Source organism: Cryptomeria japonica, chromosome 3 (genome assembly GCF_030272615.1).
Source record: "Cryptomeria japonica chromosome 3, Sugi_1.0, whole genome shotgun sequence".
Classification (NCBI taxonomy): Eukaryota; Viridiplantae; Streptophyta; class Pinopsida; order Cupressales; family Cupressaceae; genus Cryptomeria; species Cryptomeria japonica.
Window position 1 is genome coordinate 555,136,816 of NC_081407.1, and position 19,274 is coordinate 555,156,089.

The window sequence follows — 19,274 nt, forward strand, 5'->3', positions numbered from 1 at the left end:
AGCATAATCACATCACACCAACAATGCTTATCCACACGTAGAGACCCTACATATAAGAACCTTGGAGTTATTTCGATTGATCCTTAGGCAAATCTTCAGCATTCGAATAACTTTGTTCAAGAGAGGATAAGATACTTAAGGTATTTTATTCTGTGTTCGCATGTGCATGAAAAACACATCAACAAAATTGGCGCTAGAAGGAGGGCATGATCGCGATGAATGCCTGAGCAGCTGAAATGCAGGTTTTATCAATTTATGGTTGCAGGAGTAATTTTAAGGACTTTTCATCCTCCTCTCGTGCTCAATAGAATTAGGAGGGCATGACAGCGAATGTGAACTCTTGAATAGGTGAATCCAAGGAAGATCAGTGGAGAGTCATCCTCACACTCAACAGAATTGAAGTACAAGGAAGGCATGATTGTGGATACATGAGTGAAGCAGTTGATGCTGGAAGTCAGACTTGCAAAGAAAAGAAGCAAGTCACGCAGCTGGAACCAGTTGAGCTTTCAAGTTGAATTTGAGATTTGCAAGATTTCTCTTTATTCCAAAAATCCAAAAAAATAAAAAATAAAAATCAGAAAATCAAAAAAAGGAAGATTTCTCAATGGAGCAACAACAGTTTCACGATGAGCAACAAGTTTATTTTCTTCAACTATGGTGGAGATTGAATGCACAACTTTATCCACGATGTTTGTTCGAGTTTGCAAGGCCAGGGCAGTGTAGAATCCATGAGACAAATGAACATGATGAGATGCATTGTTTGACATACTTATTATCAAGGATGAAGTCGGCCAGCATGGGAAAGATGGTTTGTTATTTTAAAGTGAGTCGGCCTTATACTCAAAAGACATGACCTTTACCCTAAGCGCTTATAAAGGAGAAGTTAAAACATTCATTCTAACCTTCAACTCAAACATTCTCTTCTCTTCAAATGCGAATATGAGAGCATAATTAGCAAACTTCAGCAGAATATTAGTGAATTCCATCAGCATAATGTCGAATTTCATCATTGGAGATGCAGGTCTAATCTTTTGGAGTAGGCGAGGTTCATCATTTGAGCACCGAAGAGAAGCGAATTTGCTTAGACGACAAGCTTATCAGCCAGCGAATTCACCTTAAGACAGCCCAGATTTGGTCTAGGACATTAATTTTGCCTTTTACACAGCGAATTCACTGATTACTGCCAGTCCTTTGATTAGATTTAGAAAGAAATCATAAAAAAATCAAAGATTAGATCAAGTTGTATATCGTGTGTGTTTGATGTGCAATTGTTCATTTTGCAGGAGGTAAGGAAAGAGATCAAATGGGCTAGGTTGAAGGAGGATCGGAACAAGGATCTCAATGAGAGAATTTTAGCATCAAGGTCAAGATACAAGGAAGAGGCCTTCAAGAAGTTTCATCAACATCAAGAACACCTCGAATGTATGAAGAAGTCTTAAAGTGCTACTAGGTTAAAAAACTTCAAATATTCAGCAGCTGCAAGCAGTAGAACGAAATATCTTCAAGGAGAGATTATAAGATGGCAAAGGAGAGATCATAAGATGGCAAAGGAGAGATCATACAATCACTCCCAAGGAAAGCAAGCAAGGATGGAAGAAGGACTTAGCTATATCAATAATTCCCATCACCACTACTTTGAGCAAGCTAGATAATGTTGAGGATCAAGAGATATCTCTTGATATCTCTTCATGATGATGAATCTATCCAGTCTACAAAGGTGCAAGTTGAAGTGGCATCCTAGATGGCATCCCAATTACCATTCACCAATTAGAAGGGTTCCACATCAGCATGTCTAGATGCAATGTACCTGATTCACTAGTAATGGCACAAACTCCGAGGCACCTACCCTTGCTATCTATTGGTCATACCAACGTGTTGTAATTATCTAATTGGCCAAATTGAGTTTGTTGTAACAAACCCTAATTAGGGTTTTCATTGTAAAATCTTGGCAATTGATCTCAAATTGATTTGAGCCGTTGAATTGTATTGAGAGCACTATAAAAGGCTCAAGCTCTTCATTTGTAAAGGTTAATAGTTAATAGCTAATAGTAAGTAGAATAGAATAGCAAATAGAATAGAAGTTAGAGTAGAGCAGGAGGAGAAGGCGAAAAATTGTTGCCTAAGTTGTAAGTGAACTCTATTTTCATTGAAGTTATGGTGAAATGTGTTGTTTTTTTTGCAATATGCATGGTTTCTTGTTGGATCTTCATATTAGATGGTAGATAATTAGATTGAATGGAGAAAATTGTTGAATGCACTCGTGTGGAATCCCTCTAGTCCATACCACTAGCCTCTTACTGATTGTAAGTGCGCCCTGCGTGGTCAATTGACATTGAATGAGCTTAACTTCAAATTGTTATGCGTCCATTGTTTATGCATTAACTTGAATGGTGATCAGTGTTTGATGGTGATGATTTGAACATCTTCAAAATTCCCTTAGAAGATTGCACTGAGTTGGTGTCGAATTGTTCAGTTTGATGGTGAGACCTAGCCCAGTAGGACTCCACCTAGTCATTCATCTATATTCTTACATTCTAGGTCCTAGAATAGATTCTCTAAACCCTGTGCTTTTGATATTTCTTTATCTCCCAGTGAGTAGTTAGGACTCAAGTTCCAGCTAATCAAGCATTCAGACAATCGAATGTAAGTCCCCTTTGTGAATCCCAGCATAATCACATCACACCAACAGAGCTTATCAACACGTAGAGACCCTACATATAAGAGCCTTGGAGTTATTTCGATTGATCCTTAGGCAAATCTTCAGCATTCGAATAACTTTGTTCAAGAGAGGATAAGATACTTAAGGTATTTTATTTTGTGTTCGCATGTGCATGAAAACACATCAACACTGCCCTGCTGTGCTATCACTGTGAGAACACTGACTGAGCAATTCAAGGTGGAAGCTCTTAACACATTGTATTGACTTTTAAAATTTTCAGCAGCTTTTAGTTTTTTAAGTTTTTTTAATTGTTATACCCTGCCATCCTCAAAATTTGGAAATATTTTGGCCATCCCCCAAAATGTCATTCCCACATCCCCATGCCCCCCTGTCTTGGAAACTTGGAGAAAGATTGGTTTAATAGAATTTTTTCCCAAAGATTCATCAAGATAGCTTCAACCCTTTAGGAATTACTAACAAAAACTAAGAGATTTAAGTGGATTTCAAATTCCAGAGAATGAATTTCCTACATCTAATAGGAAGAAGATGGGATACAGTGATTTTGAAGATGTCTGTTCCTCTCCTTTTGTTTTCACTTAACCTATTTTTAGTGAGTTTGAGAGATGGTCAAACCAATTAACTGAGCACAGAAAACTGATTTCAATTTGTCAAACTGGAGATGTGAAACAGATATGGACAAATGTATAATTGTGATTGCCTCTTAATCAATTCCTGATTAGGATCCTTCCGTTCTTTTTTAGTCCAGGTAAAATGCTCAGTTTTCTCCTTCATTTTCCATTTCTTATTAGAACAACAATATTAAGGATTTGGAGTCAAATACTGCAGGTTGATGTGTTTGCATCGTCCTCCTTGCTGGTTCAAACATCACTTATCGGCGCTTGTGCACTTAATGGTTCCCATGTGATTATTAGAAGTGCAGTTAGTGAAAGTTCATAGAAGAAAGAGCTACTAATGGAAAATAGCGTATAGGTCATTTAAGGAAGACTTGAGCATTAAATGCCCTACTATTAATAAAGCCCACTAAAAAATCTATAAATATTAGATCACTGACAGTTGAACTTGGAAGTAGATAATGCTGGTGATTTGCTGCCATATTTGGAATCATAGTATTCAGCCATATTGAAGTTGCTCCACTAAGGTCATTAAACAGTCAGGAGATTATATACTAAACAAAATCAGAAGGCGTTACTAACTAGCAGTGCCATATACCAATCGTAATGAGCTTCAGGGTTGTCACCTTTACCAAGAACATCAACAGCCAACCAAGTGGCTAAATGTCACATAGCTTCTCCTCACCCTCTGAATGATCCATACAACAATAATCACTATGCCTTTTAAATGTTAGCAAGCATTTGGATCCTGAAATGTATGATCTTTTATTATTGCATAGTGATTATGTATGGCCTATGCCATCTGATAGCATTGGCAACTACATTTTGTTTTGCATGAGTGTCCTCTCTTATTTTCCAAGATTAATAATGCAGATAGTAACAAGTATCTTAAGAAAATTTAAATGAATTAGTTAAATGGATAAATTGTGTCTTATTGTACTTAAAGCCTTGTTGCACATGTTGGTAGACAGGAAATACTGTAAATGCCAAAGGGTATTGGGTGTATGATTCATTACACAGTATGGAACATGATATTGCCGTTTTGGTGTCTGTGCAGGCACAATTTCTACATCTTTCCTCGCAATGAACTTCCAGCCAATATTCCACCATTTGATTTTCTCTGCCAGACAACATCTATTGAGTTCCTGGCTAAGCATAACTTTGATTTTAATGTTTGCATTTATGAAGGTAAGTTTATATGAAACCAACTGATTAATTATTTCTATTGTCACACCAATAACAAACAATTTAGAACTTTTTTTCAAAAAATTGGGCTTTCTTTTTATAGACATGACTTTTTTGAAATGATTGACATGTCTTCTCACCGATTGTTGGCCTGTATCTTTCTCTTGAATTTGTTAGTTAAGTGGTACTTCTAATTCTTTTTTAATAACTTTTAATGTATTGAAATGTTGTTGAACTTGTTTACTGGGGAACTAAATGTAGAGCAATCAGCTGATGTATGCTTGTCAGTCATGCAATTTACGGTTTGATGTAACATAGTTAGTGTTAAGTTGTCACCACGTTGTCAAGGGAATTGAAACTCAGGACCAAACATAATTACAGCCTACAGGCTAGTGGTTAAAGTTGCCAGACTTGTCATTGACAGTTGTAAATAGCCTCAAAGTTACAGCCACTAATCATATCATCTTCAGTATTTAAACCAGATTGAAATTGTTTATTAAAGTCTGATTGGGAATATAGTTGAAACTAATACCTGTGTCATTTTCCTTTCCCTTCTGTACTATTCAATATAGTTCAGAATTAAAAATCTCATCCTTAATGTTTTGTTCAATTTTTTACATGAATCCCAAAGAAGATTTTATTTTGCTGTCTTCTTATAAAAATTGGCTAGCTAAGCAGATAAAGTAAACCTCCCGGCAACAGAAGGAATGCAATTGTGCAAAAGGAAAATATTTTAAAATTACTGATAGCTTTTGTTGGAAATATGATTGTCATTGATGTCAAAGGGAAGAAGTACAAAATGCTGCTATCATCTGCTATCATTTTGCTGCTGGCAAAGGAAAATATTTATTATGTTTTAATGTTAATTTTGGGCTGACCCATGATAAAGACATAAGAAATATTTATCATTAAACTTGTGTCTCTATGCTAGGTGTGTTGATTTTATGATAGTGCTCGTTAACCATAGACAAACATCAGATCTGTTGCCTTCCCAACCATAGACGATAAGCTCTTATCGTCACCCCCTAGCACACTACATGTCCTTCATGTTATTGAATTCATATCTATTGATGCAATCATGACCTTGCATATATATGAATTAATACCTCCTAATAGACCTCAAGTCGGCCATATACTTTTTGCGCCAAGGATAGGGTCAGACCTATATATTACAAGTTACATATGAGTCTCCCTTAGTTGCAAGTTACATTTAACTTAATCACAAGTTACACACAAGTGGTTCGCCCAAATAGGGCCTGCCCCAAATTAGACTCATACAACTGAGATATCCAAATGTCAAGTCCGACAGGCCACTTGGCATTTTGTGCACTAGGTGGGCCCTAGAAGGGATCCGGCATAGCTACACAACAACACTCCCTCTTAGCTAGGGAGGATTCCTTTTGAATAACCAAGTCACATAGTGACTACCACCATGGCTACTCCCATGAATAATACATTCACCATAGCTACTCCCAGAGGGTGAACAAGCACATCATGGAATTTCTTCCATGATACCCACCATACCTACCTACCATACCTACTCACAGAGGGAAGAGGGCTTTCACCTCAACCTTCTCCCACAGAAGGCTGCATTACCACCATGCCTACTCGCAGAGGGTGGATCCATCATACCTACTTGCAGAGGGTGGAACGAGGGCTTTAACCTCAGATTTCTCCCAGAGAAGAATGCATCTCCACCATGCCTACTTGTAGAGGGTGGATCCACCATATCTACTCGCAGAGGGTGGAATGAGGGCTTTGACCTCAAACTTCTCCCAGAGAAGAATGCATCTCCACCATGCCTACTCATAGAGGGTGGAACGAGGGCTTTCACCTCAAACTTCTCCCAGAGAAGAATGCATTAACAAGGGATTGCACCTCGAACTTCTCCCTCACAGAAAAGAACTCATTAACAAGGGATTGCACCTCGAACTTCTCCCTTACAGAGAAGAACTCATTAACAAGGGATTGCACCTCGAACTTCTCCCTCACAAAGAAGAACTCATTAACAAGGGATTGCACCTCAAACTTCTCACAGAGAAGAACTCATTAAAGGGCTTTCACCTCAAATTTCTCCATTACGGAGAAAAATGCATTAATCAAATCTTCATGATGACGTGGCTCCCGATGAAGCTGAAATGTCAAGCTCCCTCTGAAGCTGAAGCGTCAAGCTCCCTCTGAAGCTGAAAACAATCTTGCGACCTCCTTGTCCAAGGTTACTTCTGACGATATGTCAGACTCCCTTCGAATGCTGTTTCTTCCTTTGCGAAGAAATGCAAGCAATCTTCCTTCCTTGAATGCAATCTATGATTCGTCTTGGAAGCATTTCAGAGAGAGATAATGATAGTCAGGGTAAATGTCAATACATGATTCACTATTCAATGATGTAGCATGACTTAATGAAAAATTCATGAACATTATTCAAACATAAAGAGTACTTATCTTTTATAATTTTTCTCAGCAATGGAATTTCCATTCACTTGGATTGATCACACCGAAGCACTTAGTGATGATCTGATAGTTGCGTGGCCTTTGGTCCTCGCTATCACTCATCATCTGTCCACAATATCTGCTTTGTGCATAGCTTAAGCATTATCTGAAGAACTGCCTTTAATACCATTCACAACAAAGTGATGGACCAACCACATAAATGCGACAAAAATCCACCCATAGCAGGGTGTGCCAGAAGGCTAAGCTGCAGTGCCCATCCTAGGACAAACGTCAGATGATCTTCAAGAGCGACATAAGTAAGAACTCGAATAACTGGACCTTCAGTTGCAATATCATCCGATTCGCAACCCCATCCAATTATTATCGGTGCTCAGTGGAGGGGATTGGTGTCTCTTGTGGGTTGCTGCCTACAAAGATTGTAAGAAGTTTCCAATATGTTGGTAAACAGATTTGTCACTGTAGATTTCAAAGTGACTTGCCCAATGGGCAGTGACAAATGCCCCAATAGTTGGAGAATTTGTTACTAGGATAATAACTTTCCTCTGCATTTGAGAGGGGCTGCTCCCTCATATGATGGGGCTTTTTAGGTTTTTTGTGTACTTTTAACCTCAAAGTACAAAAAGGTGAAAACAAAACCAAAAGAAAATGGATAACAAAAACCTTATTGGTAGACATACAATTACCAAATATGACTTAATGATTGATAACAGTTACGAGGAGATTTATCACCAAATATGTTTAGATGTGCAATGATGATGAAAGAAGGATGACAGACCTCAACATATAAGATAGGTTACTTCAACATGTTCAAACTGAGATACCAAAGCCTGCTTGTGTATCATTACATCAATTGCACAGATTATCAATGTTCCACACATATGCATAAAAAGGTTACCAATTTAACATACAAGATATTGGAAATGATAACATGGGAATACATTTAGAACATATGAACCCAGCATGCATTCTTCATTATCTTTCGAAATTATACATTTCCAAAATCCTTTCTGTACATACTGTGAACATAAAAGTTATTCTAAGTCTCTCTCTGGAAATTTCCTTTCTGTACATAGTGTGAACATAAAAGTTCTTTAAGTTTCTCCTTAGAAATTTCTCGAGTATCCCCTATGTAAAAGTCCCCTTTCATTACAAATAGCCTTGTATTTATAGACTTTCCTTGATAACCAACTAGTATGGTAACCCCTAGGTAACTTTGGATTCTGAGAAAAATAAAATAAGCTTTATTTTAGTTAGAAATTTCTCAACTTTTGTGTAAACAAAGCTTATTTTCTAACTTGATTACAAACATGTACCTTTGCATTTTGAGAAAAATAAAATTTAGCGAGAAATTTCTCAACTTTTGTGTAAACGAAGCTTATTTTAATATTTTCTAACTTGATTACAAACATGTGACATAAGTCACATTTTACAAAAGAGGTAAGTAGAACATTGTAAGAGTGATTGGTCATGTTGAGGTACTTCGCCATCTTCATCTATTTCACTTGCACTTGTGACCATCTCACCATCAAGGTAGTTGAGAACATAGAACTTATATCTTTTGTTGAAATGAACATATGATCCTAAGATTCTCCATAAGGATGAAAAAGATCATATTTTGCAACACATCCATAGATTGTTGCCTTGATCATAGGTGTAAATAAATATTCTTTCCCCAACAACTTGGGCTTTTGAAGAAAAATGTAATTCCAATTGCATCTGCTAGACATCCTTCTCTCTCCATGAACTTATAATGATATAATTCTAGCTTTTCAATTCTTAATAAAATTTCACACACCATCTAAGGTGCTTTCGTATACCTTCTAGTCTCCACATTAGTAATAACAATTTCATTTAGAACAATTTCCATTCCTTCATCTATGCATGTGGGTCTACACTTTTACTCTTTGTAGAGTGTACTCTTTATAAAGAAAAAAATGGGCTAGACTCAGAGGGAATAATTTTGCTCGCCAGAGTGTACACTTTTGAAGATTTTTTGGACATGGGGTATTTTTTAGTGAAATTTTTTTTTAAGTATCGCGACAGGGAGCGCGCAAGGGGCGCCGCCCCTTGACCCCACCTTGGGGACGCTGCCCCCAAACCCCCGTCGAAAAATATGGGGGGAAACTGCGTCGATAGAAGTAGGGAAAATTTAACCTCTGAGTCTGACATTGATTGGATCGACTAGGTAGATATAGAGGCTGAAACTGTAGCCATGGCAGAGGAGGAGCGGAGAGCACGAGCACAGACAGGAGATTCAGAGGCAGATAGTGACACGGATGTTCCTGATGTTGGTGAGCATGGCATGGTGTCACGGGGAGCGGCTATGGCTGTCGAATCATCCAGGACCTACCTTAGACGCCTTCGCAGGGGGCCGGGGCCGGGGCCGGGGCCGGAGGGTGCTGCCGTGCAGGCTCCTCTGAGCCATAGGCTTGTAGTTGTATTTACCTTTGGTATTTGTATGAAACATTTGATGATGATCATATGATGACATGGACTTTTTATTCCATGAGTTTTGTAATATTGTATACATTTGACAATATTTATATATCTATGTTTGTTATTTCCTTTAGCTACAATTTGCGTTTATGCTTATGTGATTGATGTATACTTGTGTATGAAATCAAATGAGCCGAGTTTGATGGTGTTATTGTGTCTTTAAGGTGTATTCAATAAAGGGTGCTTGAAACAAGTTTTAAATCTTTAAAAATCTCTAAATTTCTTGAGGTTTTCACTTTCCTGAGTCTAGCCAAGTCTGGAGCCGAGTTTGACGCCGAGTCCCAAGTCCGAGTCCGAGCCCCGTTTCTTTGGTCTCGATGGGTTTTTTTTTTTCGCCTCTGCAAATCATAGATTTGGAAGTGCCGCGATTTTTCTCATTCTCACGGTTTTTCTTTGGTCACGTCAGGATTTTTGGTCTCTTTGGTTGTGTTTTCTACCCATGTGAAACCTATTTTTTTGTGCAGCTGCGAAGGTTTTTCGGGCCGTTTTTTCTGGTACTGTTCTCTTTAGTTTCGCACGCTGCATTTTCTTTTGCCCGCATCACACATCGACTCAACCTATGAGTTTCTTACCTTCTGTGGGCATTGGGTTTTTTCGACGGCTCTGTTCCTTGTGTGCAAAGGGTTTTTTCGATGGCTCTGTTCCTTGTGTGCAAAGGGTTTTGGCACGTTTGTTTTTTGCAGATTTTCTGCGATTTCAATTTCTTCTATGCGATGGGATTCGTTTTCTTTTCCCCTACCATTAGTGGGTTTTTTTGTTCGTGGCACACAATTTTGGTGTTATCTTCACACGTGTGTGAGGGTTTTTTCGTACCCACTAATTTCTATGTCTTGCGTTTGGCTTATTCGCAGTTTGTTCCAGACCCGACCGAGGGTTTCCTGCGGATTTGGTATTTTCTGGCGACCAGCATCTTGTGTCTTGAGTTGGCTAGGGTTTTCAAAAAATCATTTCTTTCTTACTTGGATTTTTTTCTGCAACTTGTGGCTAGGGTTTTGAAAAATCGTGCATTGGGATCTGTACCTTGGGTTTCAACACCTTGATATTTGTGCCAGCTATTTTGCTCTGATTTTCAATCATATACTTATACCTCATTTTTTGTGCCTTCATAAGGTTGAACTAGTTTGACCTCGATATTCGTGGTGGCGTCTTTGACCAACATTATGTTGGAAAGCAGTCAGAAGTTCAATGGCCACAACTAAAACACCTGGAAGCAGTGCATGTTGACTATCTTCGAGCATTGGTGCCTGGACGAAGTTGTGTTGGGTACTACAGCTCATAGTTGAAAAACTCTGTGAGTACTTGCAGAACTCGCGAGTACTCACGGGTCATTTGCTCAGCCGAGTCACTCGCAGAAAGACTCGCATACATAAAAACCTAGTGTATTTAAATGTAAAATTAATACTATGAGACATGAATTTTCAATACTATGATGTTAAATTAATACTATTATGACTTAAATAGTTTTCTATTAATATATGTTTTTTCTAATATAATTAAAAACTAAATTTAATGACATTAGATTTATATAAATGTGTGTTTTTAAAGAGTAATTAATAAAATATACTTTCAAATGTTCAATAAAGTTGTCGAGTTATTGCCGAGTTTTTCCTGGAGTTTTTGCAAGTCTCGAGTTTTTTAAATATTTTGTGCTTGCCGAGTCATTGCCAAGTCTGAGTTTTTCAACTATGCTACACCTCGTTCTACCATTGTTGATAAAGATCAAGACAAGTATGACGAGTGCAATCGTGAAGTTGTCATGCTCCTCAAAATGTCCGTCACTGACGATCAGCTGCAACAAGTCCCTTCCAAGAAGACAGCTGTAGAGATTTGGACCCACTTGAAGGATATCCATGAAACGTCAGACAAGAGTAGAGCGTTCTTTCTCAAGAACATGCTCTTTTCGATCATGATGGACGAGAAGATGTCACTCCAAGAGCATTTAACAAAAATCAAATATTTTGGACCAGCTGGAGGCTATCGGTCGAAAAATGGAGGAAGAAGATATGGTGGTCATCACTCTGAAAAGTCTACCTAGGGTCTATGAGCATTTCATTTAAACGCTCGATATCACATCCACCAGTGTTGATCTCAAGTTTCCTGACCTCTACAACAAGCTTCTACAACAGGATAGATGAAAGCAGCGATTCGGGGCCAGCACGAGTACTTCCTCTTCTGAGCAGGCTTTCACAGCAAAAACCTTTGATAAGGAGAAGGGAAAAGGCAAGTCCTTTTAGTAGAAAAGTCAAAGCAAGCCTCTGGAGAATCCTAAGAAGAACACTTAGTGTAACTATTGTCATAAGTATGGCCACATGAAGAAGGATTGCAAGAAACTATTGGCATCTAAGCAATCCAGGCATGGAGGGTCTTAGCAGAAGGCCCACATGCTACGCATTTTGAATAGGAGTCAGGCTTCTATGTGTTCATGGCCAAATGCCCATCTGATCATGTGAAATCATTTGTTGGGTACATTGACTTTGGTGCCTCAACATTTCACACATTGTCGGGATTGGTTTATAGAGTACACGCTTTTCATTGATTCAGTAATCTTTTGAGGAGGCAAAGAGTATACTGTTGTTGGAAAGGGCAACATGCAAATTCAATTTGGAGGGAAAAATTTAATATTTCTCAATGTATACTTTTTACCTCGCGTGGAGCTGAATTTGTTGTCAATCAATTAGATCATGTGACATTATCCTACACTGGATATTGTATTCAGTTCGAACAAATGTAGCATTGTTGACAGGGAGACTCGCACTACAGTTTTTGTGGGTCTTTAGGATCATGGTCTTTATAGACTTGTTGACATTGGTGATTCTTAGGAGCAAGCCATGGCAACCAAGAGTACTTCGATCAGCAATCTTTGGCATCAACGATATGGGCACTTGAATGTACACTATCTCTCTCAGCTAGTTCGGGAGGGTCTGGTTGTTGGTTTATCTGAGATTCAGACTTAGAATCATGGAGTTTGCGGAGCTTGTCAAGTTGGAAAGCAACATCGGACTCCTATTTAGATGGTGATTCTTGGAGAGCCTCCAAGGTATTGTAGTTGGTTCATGCAGATGTTTGTGGACCAATGAACACTTCTTCAGTCATTGGATCCAGGTATTTTCTATTATTCGTTGATGATTTCAGTAGAAGGATGTGGGTGTACTTTCTTAAAAACAAATCAGAGGTGGTTAACATGTTTTAGAAGTTTAAGGCCTCAATGGAAAAAGAGTCAGGTTGTCTGAGTCACTCTTAGGTTAGACAATTGGGGGGGGGTTTGTTCTTCTAATTTCTCCAACTTTTGTGCAACACATGGGATTAAGCGTTAGCTTACCACACCTTAGACCCCTTAGCACAACGATGTTGTTGAGTGGAGAAACCGCACAATCACTAAGATGGCTCGGTCTCTGTTGGAGCACATAAATGTTTCAATTTTTTTTTGGGCTAAAGCAATTTACGTTGTAGTCTACCTTTTGAACCGGTCTCCTACACAAGCCATTAAAAAGATGACTCCAGAAGAAGCATGGTCTGGATGGAAGCCTAAACTTAGCCACCTGAAAGTCTTTGGCTCCATTGCTTATGTTTGGATTCCAGATGCCACGCACACAAAGTTGGATTCTAAGAGCCAAAAACTCATGTTCGTGGGCTACAGTGATAACCACAAAGCTTATCGATTGATTGATGTAGACATTGATCCTCTCATATTTAGTCATGATGTTGTATTTGATGAAAAATGAGGGCCCTTTCAACTCTCTTCTCCTGTTTTGAGCCTTGAGGATCAGCCTCTGAAGGCTAAGGATTTGGGTGTTCGTCTTCCCTTAGGTGCACATGATGGGAGGGATTCAAATGACTCAGACTCTAAAGTTTTGGAGTCTCCCAGGCATGATATTGCACCACCCGACTTCCCTCGGAAGAATCTGGATCAGCATCCAAATGAATTTGTTCCAGGTACCTCAGGTGATGTTGATCCTGCTGAATTGGATGTTGGTACTTCTACTCTCCTGCCTAAGTGGCCGGCCAAGACCATTAGTGATCTTCATGATGGTGAGCTTATTGGATCAAATAGAAGCAAGCGCAAGCAGCAAAATACAGTTAACTTTGCGCTCATGGCTAACATTCATATTGTCTATGAGCCTCAGACATATTTAGAGGCTGAAGGATTACCTAAGTGGGAACAAGCTATGGAGGTTGAACACCATAGTCTTCTAAAGAACAACACTTGGGTCCTCTCCGATCTTCCACTTGGGAAGAAACCCATTGGCTGCAAATGTTTGTATTAAATCAAGTATAAGGCTGATTTAACCCTTGATAAGTATAAGGTTCGCTTAGTTGCTAAAGGGTTCTTGTAGAAAGAGGGCATTGACTATGAGGAGACAATTGCTCCCACAACCAAAATGAGCATCATTCGGCTTGTCCTCGCTATTTCAGCCCAATTTGCCTTCCTCAATGGTGATTTAGAGGAAGAGGTATACATGATGCAACCTCCTAGGTTCAAGGTTGCTGGTAAGAACATCAGGTATGCAGATTGGTGAAAGCACTCTATGGCCTCAAATAGGCTCCTTAGGCATGGTACATGAAAATTGATAAGTACCCACTTGATCATGGTATTTTAGAGAAGTCCTTTTGATTCTAATCTATATGTCAAACAGTTTGATGATGATATTCTTTTTCTTGTTTTCTATGTTGATGATTTGATCATTACTGGAAGCTTGACACGTTTGGTTGACGAAATAAAAAAGAATTTGTGTCAATCCTTTGACATGACAGATTTGTGACTTTTGCATTATTGTCTCGGTGTAGAAGTTTGGAAAACGAATGGTAGTATTTTTCTCTCTCAGTCCAAGTATGCCAGAAGTTTGCTTGATAAGTTTAGAATGAATGACTGCAAACTTGCATCTACACCTATGGAGAAGGGTCTAAAATTATCAGCCAAATCAGATTCACTTGTGGTGAATGAATTAGTGTTCAGGCAACTAGTGGGCAGCCTCATCTATCTCACTACTACTAGACTTGGCCTCAGTTATGCTGTGAGCTACGTCTCTCGCTTCATGACAACCCCAAAAGATGAACATTGGGTTGTGGCGAAGCATGTGTTGAGATATGTGAAGGGAACTCCTAACTTTGACATTTTGTACAACAGAAGCAAAGATCCTAGGCTTATTGGATTTATAGACTCAGATTGGGCAGGTTGTGTTGCTGACAGGAAGTCTAACTCTGGGTACGTTTTCAATTTGAGTATTGGTGTAGTCACATGGACAAGCAAGAAGCAACAGGCAGCCGCTCTTTCCTCAATTGAAGCTGAATATCGGGGAACTGTAAAAGTAGCTTGTGAGGCGGTTTGGCTTCAATGGATGTTTTTTGACATGCAAATGTCGCAAGCCGGACTTTCACCCTTGTTAAGTGATAATCAAGGGGTGTTCAAACTAGCCAAAAATCCATTCTTCCATGAACATACCAAGCATGTCCAGCTTCATTGCCATTTCATTTGCAAGCTAGTAGAAGACGGATCAATGTAGTTGCAGTATGTTCCAACTGAGGATCGGACTGCAGACATCCTCATCAAGTCTCTGAGCCCATAAAAGTTTGTAAAATTTAGGGGGCAACTTGGTGTAGTTGATAGATTGACCATTAGGGGTGGGTATTAGTTTAATATTTAGCATATTTTATATTAATGGTGAATATTGTAATCTATACTTTAGATTAGATAGTTTCTGATTTAGTCTTGTATTTTCGATTGTTTCGTTTAGAAACATTGTGCTTGTAATCTCTTTATAATGAGCTTTCGTCTCATTAGTTAATCAAGTAATTACCTTCACATTTTCATCATCCAAGGAAATAATTATTTTGCAGCATTATCGACCAACATATGTATACAATCGCTAATGCATTCTATAGCTTCCTTCACAACAAACTTGGCTTTTAAAGGGTTACTAATGTCTCTGTGCACAAGGAGGAAGTGATCTGCCAGTAGCTTAGAAGTGGGAATATTTTGAAATTCCCTTTGAGCCTTCACAATCTCGTATTCAAGATCCTTAAATTCTGTCTACAACTGTGTGTCCCTATTACCCTCATTAGTTGTTGCAACGCAAGGAAAAAAGCCAACTAAAGACCCCAAAAGTAAGAGTGCACAATAGCCTCTGCACCAAGTTGGGATTAGTTATAGCTGTTCAAGAAAATTGTGTACAAGATTCCTGCCTATTCGAAATGGTTTAGAAGCTCTAGTAATAAAAACGTTGTGCTAACCATAGATATTATTATGTAGCAACTGGTTGTTGTTCTGTCCAAACTCTTCCATTTGAGCCATTACAGTACTTTTCTCTTTCCTCCAGAGATATGTGTTTGAAAGTAAAGAATTTTATGCATCCCACCCTTACTTTTGCTAGAGAAGGCTAACTGCCGCAACATTTTGATGCAATATTTATAATCCTTAGGTTTAGCATTCACCAGAGTCACTCGCTTGCTGAATTCTTTTAAAGCTTCCAGTTTGTCGCATGCAGGAGAACGCTGAAAGACATTATGGAATTTGGTTTTATGTTTGCCAACTTGCATTTGCTTGAAAGTTTCTAAATACTTTTCAACAAATTAACTTTGCACATATCAACAATCATCACATTCCATGATATAGAATCTCTTTGAGGTTTGTTAAACGTTTTGGGTGCTCTGTCTGTGATTCTCATTTCGCACACTTTCTATGAGTTTTGTTGCAACACAACATCCAACAAATTTCCTCTGTGCTTTGTGCTTTGATGAATGCCCACCCATTTTGTACAGTGTGCATCATTTTGTTTCATTTCACATTGCCATTAATCTTCATAATCCTTGCCATTTTTTTACAGTGTACATCATTTTTGTTTCCTTTGAGTGGTTGTTATGCTGTATATAAACCCTCGATTTGCATGAGAAGTTATGTCACTATCCTTGCAAAGGTGGTGACTCCTCATATCATGTCTTTTGCCTTAACTAATTAATCTGCTGCTTAAACACAATTCTTATTGTTTCCTTAATCCATTTGCTAACATGCTAATGCTGCATTGACATATAATAAGATCTCTGCCTGGATTGGTATTGCTGCTCTGCAATAATTAAATGTGCCTTTTTCTATAGTGCTTGTTGTTTTTAGATCGTCCTATGCATCCGCCTTATATATGCCTTTGTTCGAGTATGGAGACGGCCTGTAACTTCATAACAGTTCTGTTCTGATCTGATTAATGGTGGTCCCCCTAGATGCTTTGATTCCTTTCCTTTATATCTCTCAATGAGGAGGGGTCACACCTCTTTATCGTGTATGCCCTTTGGCAAGAGACACACACTTTCATCATTAGCACCCTTTGAAAGAGTGCAACTCTTAATTATCCCTGCCCTTTGAAAGGGACACAACTTTCCACAATCAGATCTGCACTTTTATTTAAATCAGATCTGCACCTCTGATTCCCCCCAAATTATCCCCCTCAAATGAGGTTCTCTTCTCCCTTTTATATCTCATGTTTGAGGGAGTCACAACTTTTCATTTCATGTCTGTTGACCATTCATTAGCTTAATTAAAATTTAATTATATTCTTTTATATTTTAGTTTTAATTTTATTATTATTGTTTACCCATAAATTCTATTTCAAAGTGGGGACATTACAGTCCGCCCCACTGAAGAATGCTTTTCCTCAAGCAGTTATCATTTTAACTAAATTTCCCCCAATGCAAGGATTCCTAACTAACTAGTTTTTCTTTATCAATTGTAATTGTAAGAACTATGTTTGGTTGTTTCCTTGAGAGAAACAAAGGTGAAATCCCAATTCATTGAGAAGAGAATTAGAAGCATGACAGGCATGTATGAGATTCATATCCCTTTTGGTTCACTCTTTTTTTATTCTCATATTATAGATAAATTAAAAATATAGAGAAAAACACGGAGCATACACTTGGAAAACACGGAGTATACACATGAATGTATGAAGACATGGAACATACACGAAGTGTACCTATTATCACAAAAGCGTGCACCCTTGCTGAGCTATCAACTCAACAACCTTGTGAAACATGGAAACAACCCCGAAGTGTGGGACCTTGCGCAAGGAGGTTGAATCTCCGGAGAAGGCCAACTTCCTTTTCAATCTAGGTGCAGGTGTTGAACCAACTCAACACTTCAAAACTTACTCCTAAGCCTATCCTAACAACTTGTAGAGGAAAAGAGAAGAGAGAAATGCTAAAATTGAAAGGAGGTGATGCACCAAGAAGAGATTGTTTCTCTCCCTACCTGAAATGACACAAAGAATCAACTGAAATACCCAGGAGATGCAGAAATTTCAGTTGTATGAGTGACCCCAATGTATGTATGGAGGTTAGAATTCGTTGAATGTCAAGAGGGGAGAAGATTTCCCACAGGTCACACTCAGAAATAAATTAACACAACATATATGAGAGAAGAGCCACAAAACATACACCTATGATGAAGGTAAGAAAACATACATAGCATACATAAATTGAAGAAAGACAAGAATAGCAATTTCAATTCATTTGAAGGCCAATGGCCAAACTTACAGTTGCAAAATGCAGAATAATACAAGAGAAGTGAAAGAGCATGGAATAGCTCAAGCCAACAAGGAGAGAACCCTTTACAATAAGGCTTAACAACCTTTATATAGAAAATTGGTTACAAGAGTGATCATGACCCCTGTGTGTGCAGGGAAATGTCAGTCTGGGAGTGCAGGCAAGTGCATGTACTTGACTTTCTGTACATGCAAGCAACCTAGCCATACCCTGAAAATGCAACCCTGAGAAGGGTGGATTGATTGACCTTCCAAAGTCAGAGCATGTAGACATGACATAAGTTACCACAACAAGCATGGCCCTGTACCTCTCTTGATGGAAATCCTGCCAAAAACATTAAATGCACTCCTATAGCTCCACAAAAGAAGGTGCATAAGTCACAAAAGTCGTCGAAGCATTTAAAGCTTTGAGTGTTGATCACGCCATCCGGAAGTGTTTCCAGTCGGAAAGAAGTCCAAGGACTTCGGAAACTCGGGTTCCCGAAGTGGGGAAGACAAGGAAGGAACTTCGGAACCTCGGGGTTCTGGAGTTCCGGGGAAGGGGAAGGAGAACTTCGGGACCTCGGGGTTTTAGAGTTCCGGGAAAGGGAAGAAGAGACTAAGCAAAAGGAAAAGGGGAGACCTAGCAAAGGAACTTCGGAACCTTGGGGTTCCGGGGAATTGAAAAAAGGCTAAGGAAGGAACTTCGGAACCTTGGGGTTCCGGAGTTCCAAAGAAGGCAAGGAAAGGGAACTTTGGAACCTCAGGGTTTCGGAGTTCCGGAGAACTGAAAAGGAGGGGGAAGGAAAGGGAGGAACTTCGGAACCTCAGGGTTTCGGAGTTCCGGAGAAAGAAAGGAAAAGGCCAAGGAGGGAACTTCGGAACCTAGGTTTTGGAGTTCCAGAGAACTGAAAAGGAGGGGGAAGGAAAGGGAGGAACTTCGGAACCTCGGGGTTTCGGGGAAGGGAAGGAGAGGCAGCAAGGAACTTCGGAGCCTCGGGGTTCCGGAGTTCTGGGAAAAGAAAAGGGCAAGGGAAAGGAACTTCGGAACCTCGGGGCTTCGGAGTTCCAAGGAACTAGATAGAAAAGGAAGCAAAGGAAGGAACTTTGGAACCTCGGGGTTCCAGAGTTCTGGGAAGAGAGAAAAGGCTAAGGAAGGAATTTCCTCCAGACAAGACAACACTTCACTCTTCATAAATCCACTACTTTTCTCCTTGATCAACTGGGGCAGCGCCGGTCCATGGATTGTATCTCTGATCGGTTCTCAGTGATGGACCAAGGGTGTCAAAAAATGACAAAAGTACACATGAATATACACATTGTTAAACCCTTAATTGTCTAGAATGC

The 19,274-nt window shown here is 39.1% G+C and overlaps 1 protein-coding gene across 1 annotated transcript in view; it reads left to right on the forward strand.

Moving 5' to 3' along the window:
- LOC131874654 (poly(A)-specific ribonuclease PARN-like) overlaps positions 1-19,274 on the forward strand; it is a gene marked incomplete at its 3' end in the record, with an annotated part of 48,892 nt that overhangs the window by 25,053 nt on the left and 4,565 nt on the right. Inside the window, 1 exon segment of the mRNA XM_059218441.1 lies at positions 4,349-4,479. Coding sequence (XP_059074424.1) covers positions 4,349-4,479 — 131 coding nt within the window.